Source organism: Arachis hypogaea, chromosome 18, assembly GCF_003086295.3.
Source record: "Arachis hypogaea cultivar Tifrunner chromosome 18, arahy.Tifrunner.gnm2.J5K5, whole genome shotgun sequence".
Lineage (NCBI taxonomy): Eukaryota > Viridiplantae > Streptophyta > Magnoliopsida > Fabales > Fabaceae > Arachis > Arachis hypogaea.
The window spans coordinates 63528254-63543469 of record NC_092053.1 but is presented as its reverse complement, the minus strand read 5'-3'; the positions used below and the strand labels follow the sequence as shown (position 1 = coordinate 63543469).

Below are 15216 nucleotides of genomic sequence, written 5' to 3'. Positions count from 1 at the left end.
TTTCAGACAGATTTTCCGTCTGTAATTACAGACGGATTTTTTGACAGATTTTCTGTCTGTAATTTGAACTTTGAAAAATCATCTCATACTCTGATTACAGACAGAAAATCTGTCTGTAAATCCGTCAGTAAGGTAAAATAATTTTTTTTTCTAATTACAAAATAAGCTTGTTTTCATACAAAATAAATATAAATTTAATACAAATTTTTATCTAATTTGTATTCGAATATTTATAATATTTCAAAAAATAAACAAACTCATCGTATTATCAAACTAAAAGAAAAATACTATAAACAAGCAAGTCAATATAATTCAAAACATAAACAAAATGTATTGATCATCAACTATAATAATAAGTAACAACCATACATCAAAGTGTGTTGATACATCAACTATAATTCAAAACATAAACTCAATGTATTGTTCAACTATACTAAGTTATACAAATAACAAGACTATATAACTGTCCTCAAAATCTTGTGAGCTTGTTTCATCAAGTGAACATAGGGGATCACAGTTCCAGATTCAGTTGGTAAGTCCTGAAAATATTTATATCATTAGAAATAAAAGTGATTATTGAATTTACTGCAACCCCAGAATCAAAATTAAAATTTTGCATTTTATGATAAACACTTATTAGTTATTACCTGCTAAGACTAAACCAACACTCTTAAGAGCATCATCGGATCCCGAAGCCATTACTGGGAAAAAGACAAGATTTGAGTTACTTAGTTCATAAATGATGAGAGGAATTTCAAAAAAAGTAAAACACACACATGGCAATCAATATATAGACACACACACACACACATGGCAAAAGAAAGTAAAACATCACTGCCATCTGCAACTTTACAACCAGATAGAAGAATAGGGTTCTTAGAATTCTTTTCAACCTGCAAAAAGGAAAATGATTATCAAACTTAAGAAATGAGACAAGTAATTTTTCTTATTCAGCACATAATGGAAAAAAACACTTACAATATTGCTCTCCCCAGTCATACAATATTGATGCTTAGCCTTTTAGAATGAAAATTCAACAAAAAATGATAAATATGCCACGTACCATATATTTTAGGTGAGAGAAATGGACATATAAATTAGGGAGGGCATGCTGTAAATTCTCTTCAGCTACAACCATCTCTATTGCTTCTTTGTATATACCACAAGCTGACTCCATATTTCCCTGTAATAAAAATGTAACAGGTAGTGCATGTAGTCATCTTTTTTGTATCAGCTTATCATCAAAGAGTAAAGCTTTCTTCAATTGTAGCAAAGGCTAATTGCATACCAAACGTTTCTCCATATTGGCTCTTGATATAACATTCTGCACAAAATCAGAATCTGACTCTTTACCAGTCTGCTGAATATATGCAGCGCGAGCAGCTAAAACATCTCCTATTTGTTCCTTAAACCTGGCATTGAAGAAATGGATTTTTGGTACATTCTTTTACAAATAGGAGTCATAATTCAAGGTAAATCAAAGCATACACTATAAATAATCCAACTGTGCAAATTTAATAGAAATTATTATTAGTGTAAACCTGTACTAAGATCTATACCAACCGTCCGCTTAAATCTCAGAGACAATCCAAACACTACCAAAGTATTGAAACAAAAATTACACAAACTGATGATAGCATGATTTAATCAAACTTCAAACAAGTTAAACTAAATTTTCCCATAATTACACCTTCTGCCAAGGATCAAAGTCATCAGAACCAAACAACAAAATACTTCAGCCATGGCAAAAAGAATGATAAAGTTAACCAAAAATCATTCTTTAATATATTGAGAAAAAAGACTTATTAATGAGAAAGAAAGGAGAGAACCTCAGCTTCAACAAGAGATTCGTCGTCATCTGCATAAGCCATGTTTTGACAACAAAATCTACATGATGCAACAGATAAAGTTAATGACCAAACTCAAAGACAGGCAGTAAAGCAGTTATTAAGGAAACAGTGGGGTGAATTTTTGTATCTTTTGATAAAAGAAGAATATCACTGAGACGAAGAAAAGATTAGAAATGTACTTAGGGAAAATAAAGCATAGATGCAACATAAGAATGTAAAAACATGGCTACATGAGAATGAGTAGAAAAAATTAATATGATGATGAAGATGAAGAGTTTAACTGAATGTCACTCACAGAAGCAAATTCATGGCCAGGAAGAATAGCAGCAATCTCCTCCAACATGGAACCCAGTGTTAGTGAAGGACATCTCCTGAGAAAGGCACATGCCTTAGAAGCCTTGGCCATGGCAGTTTTCTGGTCCTCAGCAGTAACAAAAGGCAGAATTGGTCATCTAATATAAGAAAGTTTATTGGTCATGAAGTAGTACATACAAGTAGTACTCATCAATTATTTCCTACTCGTTATTATTGCTTGCAAGTAGTAGAGCAATAACCTTTTTTCCTTTATCTCCTTACAACAAGCTTAAGTGTTCATAATATTTGTTTTTTAACTTAATTAATTAGCAATTAATCATCATGGCCAAGTCTTGTTCTAGTGAAAAGAACAATAATAATGGATTGAAGAAGGGTCCATGGACTCCGGAGGAAGATAAAAAACTCATTGATTACATTCAGAAACATGGGCATGGCAAGTGGCGAACCCTTCTTAAGAATGCAGGTACTTTAATTTAATTAATTTGTGCTACCTTAGCTACTTAATTATATAATAATGCCCAATTATATTCAGAAGCCACTTTTAATTAATAATCATCTTAGTTAAGTGTACGTGTGTTAGATAATAAGGTATTATACATTTATGTATATACTTAACATGAATATATTTGTAATGATTTAATAATGTTGAACATGTATGAATAAATAATTAATATATAGGATTAAAGAGATGTGGAAAGAGTTGCCGGCTAAGGTGGGCTAATTACTTGAGGCCTGATATAAAGAGAGGAAGATTCTCATTTGAAGAAGAAGAAATGATCATCCAGTTACACACTGTTTTGGGAAACAAGCAAGATTATTATTAAATCAAACCTAGCATGACCTAAATAATGTTCCTTGTTTATTTTTTTTAATGTGCATGTTATATATCCTTCATTTTTAATAAGTCTATCTATAAATTATATTAAAGAAGAACCTTTTTGAATTTGCACATGTAATATACAGAATTATTGCCAACTAATTTATAGACTTTTCGATTGTGTAAAGAATTAAAACTCATTTCATATATATAGTTAGAATGCTAGCTAGGCAAGGAAACTACAGTACTGTTCAAAGTCAATTATATATGCTTAACTTAATTAATTTGAACAGCATTATTTATAATTGAACTAAACTTTTTTGTGTAATGCTTATTAGGTGGTCTACAATTGCTGCTAATTTACCCGGAAGAACAGATAATGAGATTAAGAATTATTGGAACACTCACATCAAGAAGAAATTGTTGAAGATGGGGATTGATCCAATAACTCATAAGCAATCCAAGAGGAAAAGTACCTAAATCTTGTGAATTGGGAAAAGGAAACACAGAAAACAAGTTCCGCTCTTTTCCATCTCTCTCAGGAAATTCATCAAACACATGGTAAGCATAACAATACTGAAGCGAGACAATCTCTCAAGCATGTTCCTCCAACAACAATAACAACACAACAATAGTAACATTAAGTTGCAAGTCTCTCTTTGCACAATTCTCATATAGAAAATTTAGTCAATAGCCAAACCAAGGCATGCCAAGTTGATAATATTCCTACTTCTGTATCAATGGACAATGATGATGAATATTATCAAGATGATAAGAGACACACATATCTGTAATGCAGAAGACAGTACCACCAAGTAAAAGCCAGCCAACTTTTCCATTTCTCCAAAAGAAATGGAAAATATAGTGAGGAGATATAGCTTTGAAAATACTAGGATAATGGTGTATGATGCAGAGAGTGCTTCCACAAGTGCTGCAGCGGCATAAGCCAAAACAGAAATAATGGTTATATATAAACCAGGAGAGCGAATTGTCTGACAATGTCATAAAGCTCTAATCTGCTCTGCCAAGCAAAAATCACTTCCTATGTTGCACCATTAAGATATTATAGCTTTGTATTTCACATAAAAACCAAAATTTCGACAAAAGAAGCAAACCTTCCAAAGTTTTATTGTACTTTCTAAACTATGGAATCTGCAACTTAAGCTCACAAAGTCACAATAGAACTATATAAATTTAAAACTTACATTTGCTTACTGAGGGAAAAGGTAATTACTAAATCTTAAAATTCTAAAAAAAAATCCAGAAATAATCAAACAATAAATAAATAAACAAATAATAACTATGATTGTAAATCATTAAGGGCTTGAAGAAGAATAAACTGACCTCTAATTAAATCACAATCCTAGGGTTTATCAATCCCAGCTACTGCATGCACCATCAAATTTCTTCAAAATTCAAACGAAAGTATGGATCATTGTAATTGTTATCTCCTGCTGCTACTTTTTCATGTTTCAATGACAGGAAAAGCATTATTATATATATAAAACCCAAAGTACTAGTACTCTTTACTATAATGTTATCCATACTGTATGAAAATTGAAAAAAATCTCATAGCAACAACAAAATACATCAATAAAATACAACAAAAACCTCACAGCACCTCCTTCTGATTAGGTTACCTGCACGGCTGAGGCGAGATCGAAGAGAAAAATACATCAATTAAGCAACACATGAGCGAGAAATGCACTTGTGATTTCTGTGAGAATATCTTTGATCAAAAAATTAATGAAACAAGTAGCGCATAAATTCGAATAAGAGAAAGGAGAACGCGAATCTCAGAAAGAGAGAAAAATGGAAGACGTACGGTTTGAAAATCTTGAGGAGCGACGCCGGGAAGGTAGAAAGAGTGAACGCAGGAGAAGGTGAAGAGGATAAGGACGGAGGCGACGAAGACGGTGGCAGAGAAATGCATATTAGGGTTCGAAAGGGAACCAGCAACACACAGAGAAGAGCCGGGAAGGGGTGTGACAGAGTTTCGCGGCGATGGAAGTTCAGTGCAATGGAGGTTCGGTGCGACGGCGGCGCAAGGTAAGATGGCGGTGCAAGGCTGAGACGCGCTACCGATAGAGCATTTGGAGGGGATGGGCGTGGAGGTGCGGGGAAGAGAGACGGGAAATGAGGAAGAGCTCGTTTGGTCAAATCTTTATTTTAATATTTCCGACGGAAAATTTTAAATTACAGACGAATTTTCCGTCTGTAACCATTTTTTATGGAAAAAAAATTTTTTTTTCCGACGGATTTATCGACGGATTCTCTTTTCCGTCTGTAATTTATGCTAATTCATTTTTTTTGTTTTCCGACAAAAAATTCCTCTGAATTCCGTCTGTATTTCCGTGGGATAAAATCCGTCGAAAATATCCGTCTGTAATAACTATTTTTCTAGTAGTGTCAAACCCATCTTCATGCTGATGAGTATGAGCAAGTGCCCAGCTTCTCTATTTTCTCTCACACCCAAACAAGCCCTATTTTCAACCACATAATGGAGCCTAAGTTATTCCCTACCAACTACAACAATAATATTGCAACTTTATATGGTCGAGGAGGAACTACTACAACACCCAATTGGTTTCTTGCTTAGACCCTTTTTCATGTGATAGGAAAGTATTGAAAGCTGTTTTCAGTCAGCTCACAAATATGGAAAGAAACATACCTGATAATAATAACGACAATACAAATAGTATAAAAGGGTCACCAAGTTTAGGAGAAGGTAGTTCTGAGAGTTGCTTATCTGAGATTGGCATGCCCAACTTTATTATTGATGTGGTAGTCCCTGTAGGCTTTGTAATTTGTTTATATAGTTTTTCCCAAAATTAATTTATCCATGTTCTTCATATATGCCACAAGGAAGTGGAGAAAATACGAAGAATCAATAGAATTTTGGAGGAAGGGAAAATTCTCATTGGAATTTTAAGTCATTGTAGTGGGTATCTAGGTTTTGGATTTGGATTTTTTAAAGTTTAAATTTTACCTTAAAGAGTAAAGTGTGATCTCTTACTATTTATTTTATAGGTGGGACCAAAAATAAATATGAGAGAAAATTCATTCAAAGGTAAAAGATTACACTTTACTCTCTAAAATACAAATTTAAAATTTAGAGGATCCAAATTCCTAGGTTTCACCCATTGTGTGCATGTCCCAATATATTAGGAAAACAGGACTTGTAATTGAAACTCGAAAATATTTGTAGTTAATTTTAGTTAATGGATAAATTGTTTCTTCTTGTCAAGTAACTAAGAGTAGTAATATTCGGAATTCAACTTTTTTTTAATTAATATAAATTATTTTTTTAAAATTATTTTGTTTATCTTATGTTTTAGATTTTAAATCATAAAACTTTAGATCCTAATTAAATTATAAATTCTAAATCCTTTTAAAAAGAGAAATTTTATAATTAAAAAAATTGATTATTAGTGTTGATTAATAAAAATTAGTTTCTTATAATTTCCATTAATTAATTAGATGATGATTGATATAATGGGAATATATTGATAATTAGTTAATTACTAATTATAAAGGATGGATCATATGTATAAACCATGTAGCTTTGAGACTAAGGACTAAGGAGTTTCAAGTGGAAATACTAGATAAATGATTTATTATACTCTTTTGGCTCATATGTTAAGTTCACACACAGTTTTTTCTATATATTTCACATATAATTTAAGGATGATAAATATGACAACTCAATCATATATATATATATAAGAAAAAAAAATTCACAAAAGATTTCTCATATGTATCACAGACATTATTTAAAACCATGTGGTTAAGTGTTTGCCAACTCCGCATTATTTGAGTTACCTTTAGGGTTTACAAAATTATGAAATATTTACTTATGGCTGGCCTAACTAATAGTACACATATAATAATTTTTATGTTACTTATTAGAATTAAATTAAACTTAACTTATGCCTAAAAACCAGTTTAATTAATGAAAACTATCAAGCGCTTATGAATATATATGTGGAGCTGGCTATAATCCAAATCTTCTTGAAGAAGTAGTTGCTATAATGGGGTTATGTTAAAAAATTTTATTGAGTAAAAAAGTGTATATACTATAATCCTTTTTGGGATCTTCCATGCCACCAGCACAATAATTGATCAAAAAACAAAAAATAAAGCTAGTGTCCTTTTATGGCAGATAATACATCTTTGACGCAATTATCTGGTCATAGTTCATAATAGTGGTAGCAGCCAAAAATAAACAATGGAGTTCGTTTATATGATGATCCAGAAGCTCATTAAGTACTTTCATCATTATTATTATTATAATTGTGTGATTATAGTAAAAATTGGATATCATTTATCTAAAATAACTAATGAGACAATCTGATGTAATACTTATTAATTTTATTATTATTTTTAGTCATTAACATAATTTCTTTAGTTTATTAATTCAACAACATACTTTAATCCGTAATAACAAAAAATAATTAATTTTAGTCGTCTTCTAACATTTCTCTTTTTCGACCATAATATTGTTTTTTAATGATTTTATCCTAGCAATAACAATAAAAAGAATTAACTTATTAACAGGGATATTTGACACATGGATCATCATCTTTCTCTTTCCTTGATTTGAATGCTATTAAAAATAATTTTTGTTTAGGTGAGAAAAGCTTGTATTAAGTGTAATGTCAGACATATACGAACACAATGTAAAGTTTATATTGTTGAAAGTGTCACTTCCACAGGGGTGATTATTAGGATTTAGGAAGAGACAACGCTAGTTAGAGGAGACTAAATCCGTTCTGACCTCACCTAAGGATTCGCTGACTTCGTTTGATGCTTTCCTTCTATAACTTGTTTCTTTTTTTTTTTTAATTAATGTTTATTTTATTTGCAAAGCTTTTCTTTCAATTATTTTTTAAATTAAAATTTTATTTTATTTCAGTATTTAAGAAAGTCTCTACTCTTACGTATTCGACAAATTTAACTATTTTCAGTTTATTAGTTAATATATAATTTAATAAGAATAGATTTTCTCAATTTTTTTTTCAATTATTTTGTTAAGTGTGATGTTTTATCATTTAATATAATAATATCTCTTCTCATATATTTTTTTCTTAATTGCACTTAAAATTATAACTAGCTTAATAGTTAAAAATTTATAGAGTATAATTCAATTAATCAACTTTAATTCTCCACTATAATTGTACGAGAGACACATAAAAAATTATGAAAAAACTAAAACTAGAATCAAACAACACAATTTCCTATATAGTATAAATAATCAATTGTCTCTTTTTTATTAAGTAATCAAAAAACCATCATTATTAATATGATTATTTATTTGTTTTTTATTTGAGTAGATATTTTTTTTTCAAATTTATATAATACAATATCTTTTATAATTGTATTATTATTTAATACCATAAATTTTTCTAACACAAATAAAAAAATTAAATGTGAAAGCAAATACATGATTACAATAAAAGTATTATATACATAAATATATATTTAATTTTTTTTCCAAAAATTCAATGGGGCAAATGCCCCACATCAACATATAGGGATCTGATCCTATATATATGTACCAACATATATGAATTCGTCTCTATATATTATCCAATAAATTATTGTCCAAATCCTAAAACAGTTCATAAATATTTTTTTTGAAAAGGATAAACTACAAAAAATGCACTTGAATAATTTTATCGTTAACAAAAATACATTAAAATTTTATTATCGACAAAAATTTGCTCAAATAATTTTAAAATGCAGCAAAAATATCCAACATTAAATATGTATTTCTCAAAAAAATATTTTAGAAATTGAATCTTGATGCAATTTTTTGCAAGTATGATTAGAAAAATAAGATATTATTTTTAAAATTTAGTGATTTTTTACTAAGTATATATTTTTTTGTGATTTTTTGAAAGTATTATTGGTTGTTGACAAAAAAATCACAAAAAATATATACTTAACAAAAAATCACCAAATTTTAAGAATGAAAATATCTCATTTTTCTAATCATACTTACAAAACATCGCATCGAAATTCAATCTCTAAAGTATTTTTTGAAAATACATATTTAATGTTGGGCATTTTTATCGCGTTTTTAAATTATTTAAGGGCATTTTTGTAAAAAATAAAATTTGAGTGTATTTTTATCAACGACAAAATTATTTGAGTGTATTTTTTGTGATTTACCCTTTTGAAAAATAAAAAATCAATAGTATGATTCAAGTATCATAAATTAACAAAAAGAGTCTGATATTCAGTTCAATATCATACTTCTATTCTAAGTTTTATAAAAGACTTCATATCGATTAGTGTATTTTACATAAACATAACTAAGGAGTTAGTGAAATGGCTTAGAACTTTCTTAACTTATATCATTGGTCCTTTATAGGAGGCTTTATTCTTGAAAAGGGTGCTTCAAAAAATATCATGATTGCTCAAAAAATTTTTCACTTTATGAACAGGACTGAATCTCAAAAAGGATCTTTGACCTTTAGGATAGATTTAAAAAAGTTGTATGACAGGATGGATAGGAGATTTTTCGAGAATTCTCTCGTTAAGTTTGATTTTTCGAAATTCACCAGTAATCTCATTATGACTTGTGTTTGTGCTTTCTCTTCATAAGTTTTATGGAATAGTAGCAGATTAGATAGTTTTTCTCCCTCAAAAAGTCTACGTTAGGGTGACCAATGTCCCTCTATCTATTTTTGCTATTATGGAGCATCTAACTTGCTTTATAGCAAACAAGTGGAAGATAAGATATGGGATGCAGATGTTATCTCGCGTGGAGGATTGAGAATCTCTCATCTTATATTTATCGATCGAAGATTTGCTTCTATTTTTGCAAAACAAAAAAGCTTAAGTTCAAGTTTTCATGACTATTATAAACACTTTTTGTAGGTTTTCTCGTGTAAAGATTAATCATGAAATTTAAAGCTCTTTGTTTCAAAAATGTTTCTATTCACAGAAAGGAAATGTTTACGGGTGTTTTTTTTGTTTTAGTTCTCTCATGATTCGGAGAGATATCTTAATCTTAGTCTTGGGCATTTTCGAGTTAGAAGTATGTTTTGAATAAAGAAGGAAGACTCTGTTTTAAAATTCAGTTACATCCTTTATTCCTATTTATCTATTTCTAGTCACTCTTTTTCCTACTTGGTTCGTTAATAAAATAAGTGCTATGATGCATAAATTTCTTTAGAAGGAGCACATAGATGGAAGGGGACTGTGATACTTGTTCAGGAGCACATTTTTGGCATTTTAGAGTTAAGCGGCAGATTGATAATCTTGTCATATTTAAGGATCTAAATACTAGAAAAATTATACTATACCAGTTTTGGACATCAAAAAGACTAATAGTTCGTCTAAAAAATAGTGTTGCCAAAATGGCGGCAGTCATAAGACTCACTGGACTAAGTAAGGACAACAAGAAGCACGAGAAGTCCCTTCAAGGTCATTGGGAAGACATAAATTTGAATTTATTTTATTAGAATTAAATTTAATTTTTAAGGTTAATCTTTCGGTTTTGTTTTGTTTAGTAGTATTTTTAGTTGTTTTAAATTTAAATCAAATTTGATATAATCTAATAAGATCACATCTGATTTAAATTGGTTATCATATCCTTAGAATTTTAAATTTAAATCAACTTTTATCTAATCCAATAAGATTAAATCTAATTTAAATTAGTTATCATATCTTTTAGCTTAATCTGTCAGGTCTCTATTTAAACATTTTTGTGATTTATTCTGATTAATTTTTTTGATGAATAAAATTTTTGAGTTGTTTTATGCACGTTTTTTTTATGTGTGATCAAGTGAAGTAAATGATTTATTTTATTTATTGCATAAAAAAATTTAAAAAATTCTGCCTAAGATAATTTTTAGTATTAATTCTTTTAATTTTTATCCTTTTAATCTAAGTTGTCAAAGACAAATTCTTTAAAAATCTAATAAAAAAAATTATTCCAATAACTTAAATTCCCTAAAACAAATTTTTTAGAAGTTTAGTAAAAAATCTCTTTTTATCTATCTTATCTGTCGTATTGTTTCTATTGTGTATTATTATTTGTCTATCCTTTGTTTTGTCTATCTTTTATTTTTGCTGTATTTTTTATTATCCTTTATTTCCGCTGTAACTTTTATTTTTCGTTCGTATTTTCTTATCATTGCATTTTCAAGAAATATATGGCTTTGTATATTTAGTGGCGGAGCTTAATTGAGACAAGGGGGTCATGGCCCCCCAAACTTTTGTTAAAAAAATTTATAGTACGTCTTTAAAAAAAAAAAAACTTCAGTTAGCTCAAATACTTTATTATGACTTAAAATACCAAAGTTCAATCTTTATCTCTATTTAATAAGTAATACTCCCTCTACCTTTGAGTTCAAATATAAAAAATTAGGTATTTTTTATTTATGTAATTTGATATTATTTTATATTTTACTGTTTATTTAATTTATTTTTTTATATGATAAAAAATATTAAAATATTAGAATATTCAATAAGTATTGATATTATTGTATTTATATAAATTGATAAAAAAATTCAATAAATATTATAAATTTTAATATTTGTTCTTCTAACTTCTTTTTGATATATTTTACAGGATATATATTCGAATTTTTATATAAAATAATCGTGAAAAACTAAAGAATTGATGCAATTTTTTAAGAGGAAGGCTAATATTCAAGAAGGAGAACATATAACTTTTACAATATCAACACTTGTAGATAGTTCTTCTACTTTAATAAATAATGAAGAAAGTGAGATACAACATTCAAAAGTTTTAAGAGTTGCATCTGATGAGTTTAACCTTAATTCTTTAGAACGAGACATTGAAAAACGGCTTTAAATTTGGCAATATCACCCAAATCAGAGAAATGAGGTTAGACAAACTTATCTTCAATGGAGTTCATATCAAAAATATCTTGACAATTATCTTCTATTTGCCCCCAAAATTTTGTTTCCAAATCCGCCACTGCGTACATTATAATCCATTATATTTAATTTGCATGTAGGCCTCATTCTTATACAGGTATAATTTATATAATTTATAATTTATTTATTACAAACCATTATTAATGGATAATAATATGTTGAAATATTTTATTTTAGTTTTATATAATAAATACATAAACATATAATGTACTCATTATTTGTAACTTTACAAGTCTCATAAACTATCCTAAACTTTCTTGCTGAAACGATTTGATGGTTGACCATACGCAAATTTAATCTTTTTTTGTTGTCACTATTCGTAAAAAATGTGCTATATACAATATTATCATTTTTAAGCATGTATGTTGTTCATATGACTTTGTAAATGAGTTATTCTCATGATTTTGTATCTCATCTTTATGTGTCTGATCAATATGATGAATATCATATAATACATTTTAGTTATCCTCAGATGATATATATTTTACGATTGCTGAATTTTGTATGACATTCTATATTTTATTTGGTTTCTTTCATCTATATAAGTGTCACTACCTTTGTCACGTCTTTTATGCCTTTATTTTTCTGCCATTGATTTTAATGTGAAATAGATCCTATCAAGTTACTATATCGTCGATCTATTGTGGTAAATGAAATAATTAATTTCAGTGGCTGGTTGGTTCAACTATCACTAATCTATTTTTTGTACTATTTATGAACCCATTCATTGCAACTTTAAATATAACTTCAAAACTCACTGGAGGAATGTGCATTTACCACTATTATATTTCACATAGTACATATATTAGTTCTAAATCTAAATTGTTTGTTGCTGCCAATAAAAAAATGTAGAAGATAGCTGATCTCTACCACTAATCTATATCACTACAAGAAAAAAGGCCTATCGGTACCCTTTTTTCTTGTCATGCTTTTAAAGCGTGCCTAAAAGTAGTCTATGGGCACACTTTTGCAAGGGTGGCCACTGATTTGTGATTTGGCCACGTTTTTTCGCCACGCTTGAAAAGCGTGGCAATAGAGGGAAATCGGCATGCTTTTATGAGGGTGCCCACTGATTAAAAATTTGGGCACCTTTTTTTTTTGTCACGCTTAAAAAGCGTGCCCATAGAGGAAAACCGGCACGCTTGAAAAGCGTGGCTAGTTTGTGTTTCAATGGTCACCTTTTTAAAGCGTACCCATATTCTGTTTATTTTGGCACCCCACAAAAAAGCATACCGATAGAGTTCCCTCCCCCAAAATTTAGTTTCCCACCCAATTTTTTTCCACACTTAACTTTTTTTTTTCCTTAGTTTTCAATTTTAACCCTCAAACAACATCACACTAATTTTAACCCTAAAAGTAACCCAGCCACCAAAGAAAACCCTAAAAGTTACCCTCCATCTTCATCGTTCATCGTTCATCGCAGCCATGCCTTTCCTCTAACCCAATGACCTTCATCCTCATGCCTCATGTCTAAGCAAATGACCCTCGCACCCGACCCTCTCTCTGTGGAACCCATAAATGCAACCCTCTTCCCTCTTCTCTTCCACTACCGCCACCGAAAACCCTAGCTCCACCGCTTCTTCCTCACCAAGTCCATTCTCTTTCTCATTCGCTTCTTTATCCTCCACCGCACCACTTCCTCCGCACCCTCCTTTGGCTTTGGCTCCACACCTTCCTCCTCCGCAGCCTCTGCGCCATCATTTTTCTTTGTAACAGCCCAGACCACCCGCTAGCACGATATTGTCCGCTTTGGCACACAAGGCCTCACGGTTTTGCCTTTGACGATAGGGATGATAGCCAAAGCCCCCCACACTCACTCGTCAACACGCGTCATGCTAGGGAGAGGTATCCACACCCTTATAAGGCATGCTTCATTCCCCTCTCCAACCGATGTGGGCCTTACAATCCACCCCCCTAAGGGAGTCCAGCGCCCTCGCTGGCACATCGATCTGGGTTCTGGCTCTGATACCATCTGTAACAGCCCAGACCACCCGCTAGCACGATATTGTCCGCTTTGGCACACAAGGCCTCACGGTTTTGCCTTTGACGATAGGGATGATAGCCAAAGCCCCCCACACTCACTCGTCAAAACGCGTCATGCTAGGGAGAGGTATCCACACCCTTATAAGGCATGCTTCGTTCCCCTCTCCAACCGATGTGGGCCTTACATCCTTCGGTTTTGGGTCCGTGCCGACCGCATCTCGCTCGGCTCCTGCTCCAGCTCCGTCTCTGTTCGGCTTCCACTACGGCAGCTTCGAGTTCCGGTTCTTCCATTTTTGGTGCCACGAGTTCAGACTCCTCCTTGTTCTCCACACCGTCTTTTCGTGGAACTTCCTCTGCCACGACGCCGTTTGGGGCAAAACCCTCTGCTGCGACGACACCGTTTAGCAGAGCATCTTCTGCTTGACTCTCGCTATTTGGTGGAGCATCTTCGCTATTTGGCCCTCTGTCACACCATCAAGGAAACCCTCTTGTTCTGGTGTTGAGCCTAGTGTCCTCTTTTATAAGATGTGAGGGGATTTTATTCTCTCTTTTCAATCTCTCTGATGTTTTTTGGTTGAGAATTTTGAATTTCATTGTTTTTGCTTTGTTATTTACAAAAAGGGTGACTCTATTGGTATCCGGCCAAATTAAAGTCTGGTGATGAGAGAAAGGTGATCAGTCCACGAAATCATATCAGGTTTCCTTTTATTCATCTGTGTGCTTTGGAGGTTCTTGATGTTTGTTCCCTGCCATGCCTTAGAGTATAATTCATTCATTAAACCAGAGAAGGAAAGTGGTTAGGTCCTTATCTTTCCTAAAACAATTTACATTTATCAGTAGCAACAAAATAAAAATGCTGGTTCTTCTTATATAACATGGTGCAAAGGGTCATATAGCTGAGAAGATTGGTTTTTAAAATTTTTTGAAAGACCCTTAAAAATAAGATCATTCTTACTGGTTGGAAACACACTTTTTAGATTAGTCTCTCCAATATGATATTGTTTTGAATGATCTCTTCTAGTTACGTTTGATTAAAAACATGCTGAAAACAACATCAAATTCATGTCAGCCGTGCCTTTGGATGGTAGCTCCATTTCCTTGCTGACAAAAATCATAAAAAATTCAAGATAGTTTATGTTGTTTCTTTTTCTCTCATTCAACACAACTTAATTATAGATTTAAAGGTCCTTTCTTCTACTAGATTGTTTATCATTCTAATTCTCATATTGTTTATATTGCTTAATTGGTGGGCCCAGCTTCAATTTCTCTTGAGGATCACTATGTGAATTTTCTTGTCTTTCTTTTTTTTTTAAAATATATTCTTATCAGTGAATG

The 15216-nt window shown here is 31.1% G+C and overlaps 2 protein-coding genes across 3 annotated transcripts; one reads left to right on the top strand and one right to left on the bottom strand.

Annotated features, from left to right (window-relative positions):
* Positions 1 to 308: 308 nt before the first annotated feature.
* LOC112770057 (pre-mRNA-processing factor 39-2) lies at positions 309 to 5107 on the bottom strand. 2 transcript variants are annotated; one of them, XM_072225769.1, is made up of 9 exons: positions 4808 to 5107; positions 4327 to 4699; positions 3391 to 3913; positions 2146 to 2265; positions 1830 to 1887; positions 1289 to 1412; positions 1064 to 1183; positions 648 to 893; positions 309 to 539 (listed from the first exon to the last, which is right to left on the bottom strand). In XM_072225769.1, the coding sequence occupies exons 5-8, from the start codon at positions 1862 to 1864 to the stop codon at positions 729 to 731; spliced, it is 444 nt and encodes a 147-aa protein (XP_072081870.1). In that variant the 5' UTR covers positions 1865 to 1887; positions 2146 to 2265; positions 3391 to 3913; positions 4327 to 4699; positions 4808 to 5107; the 3' UTR covers positions 309 to 539; positions 648 to 728. The 2 variants fall into 2 exon arrangements, with proteins under 2 accessions (XP_072081870.1, XP_072081869.1); XM_072225768.1 differs by lacking the exons at positions 3391 to 3913; positions 4327 to 4699; positions 4808 to 5107 and having other exon boundaries at positions 2146 to 2976.
* LOC112773198 (transcription factor MYB102-like) lies at positions 2487 to 3462 on the top strand. The gene is made up of 3 exons (XM_025818263.3): positions 2487 to 2628; positions 2844 to 2973; positions 3321 to 3462. The coding sequence occupies exons 1-3, from the start codon at positions 2487 to 2489 to the stop codon at positions 3460 to 3462; spliced, it is 414 nt and encodes a 137-aa protein (XP_025674048.1).
* Positions 5108 to 15216: the final 10109 nt, after the last annotated feature.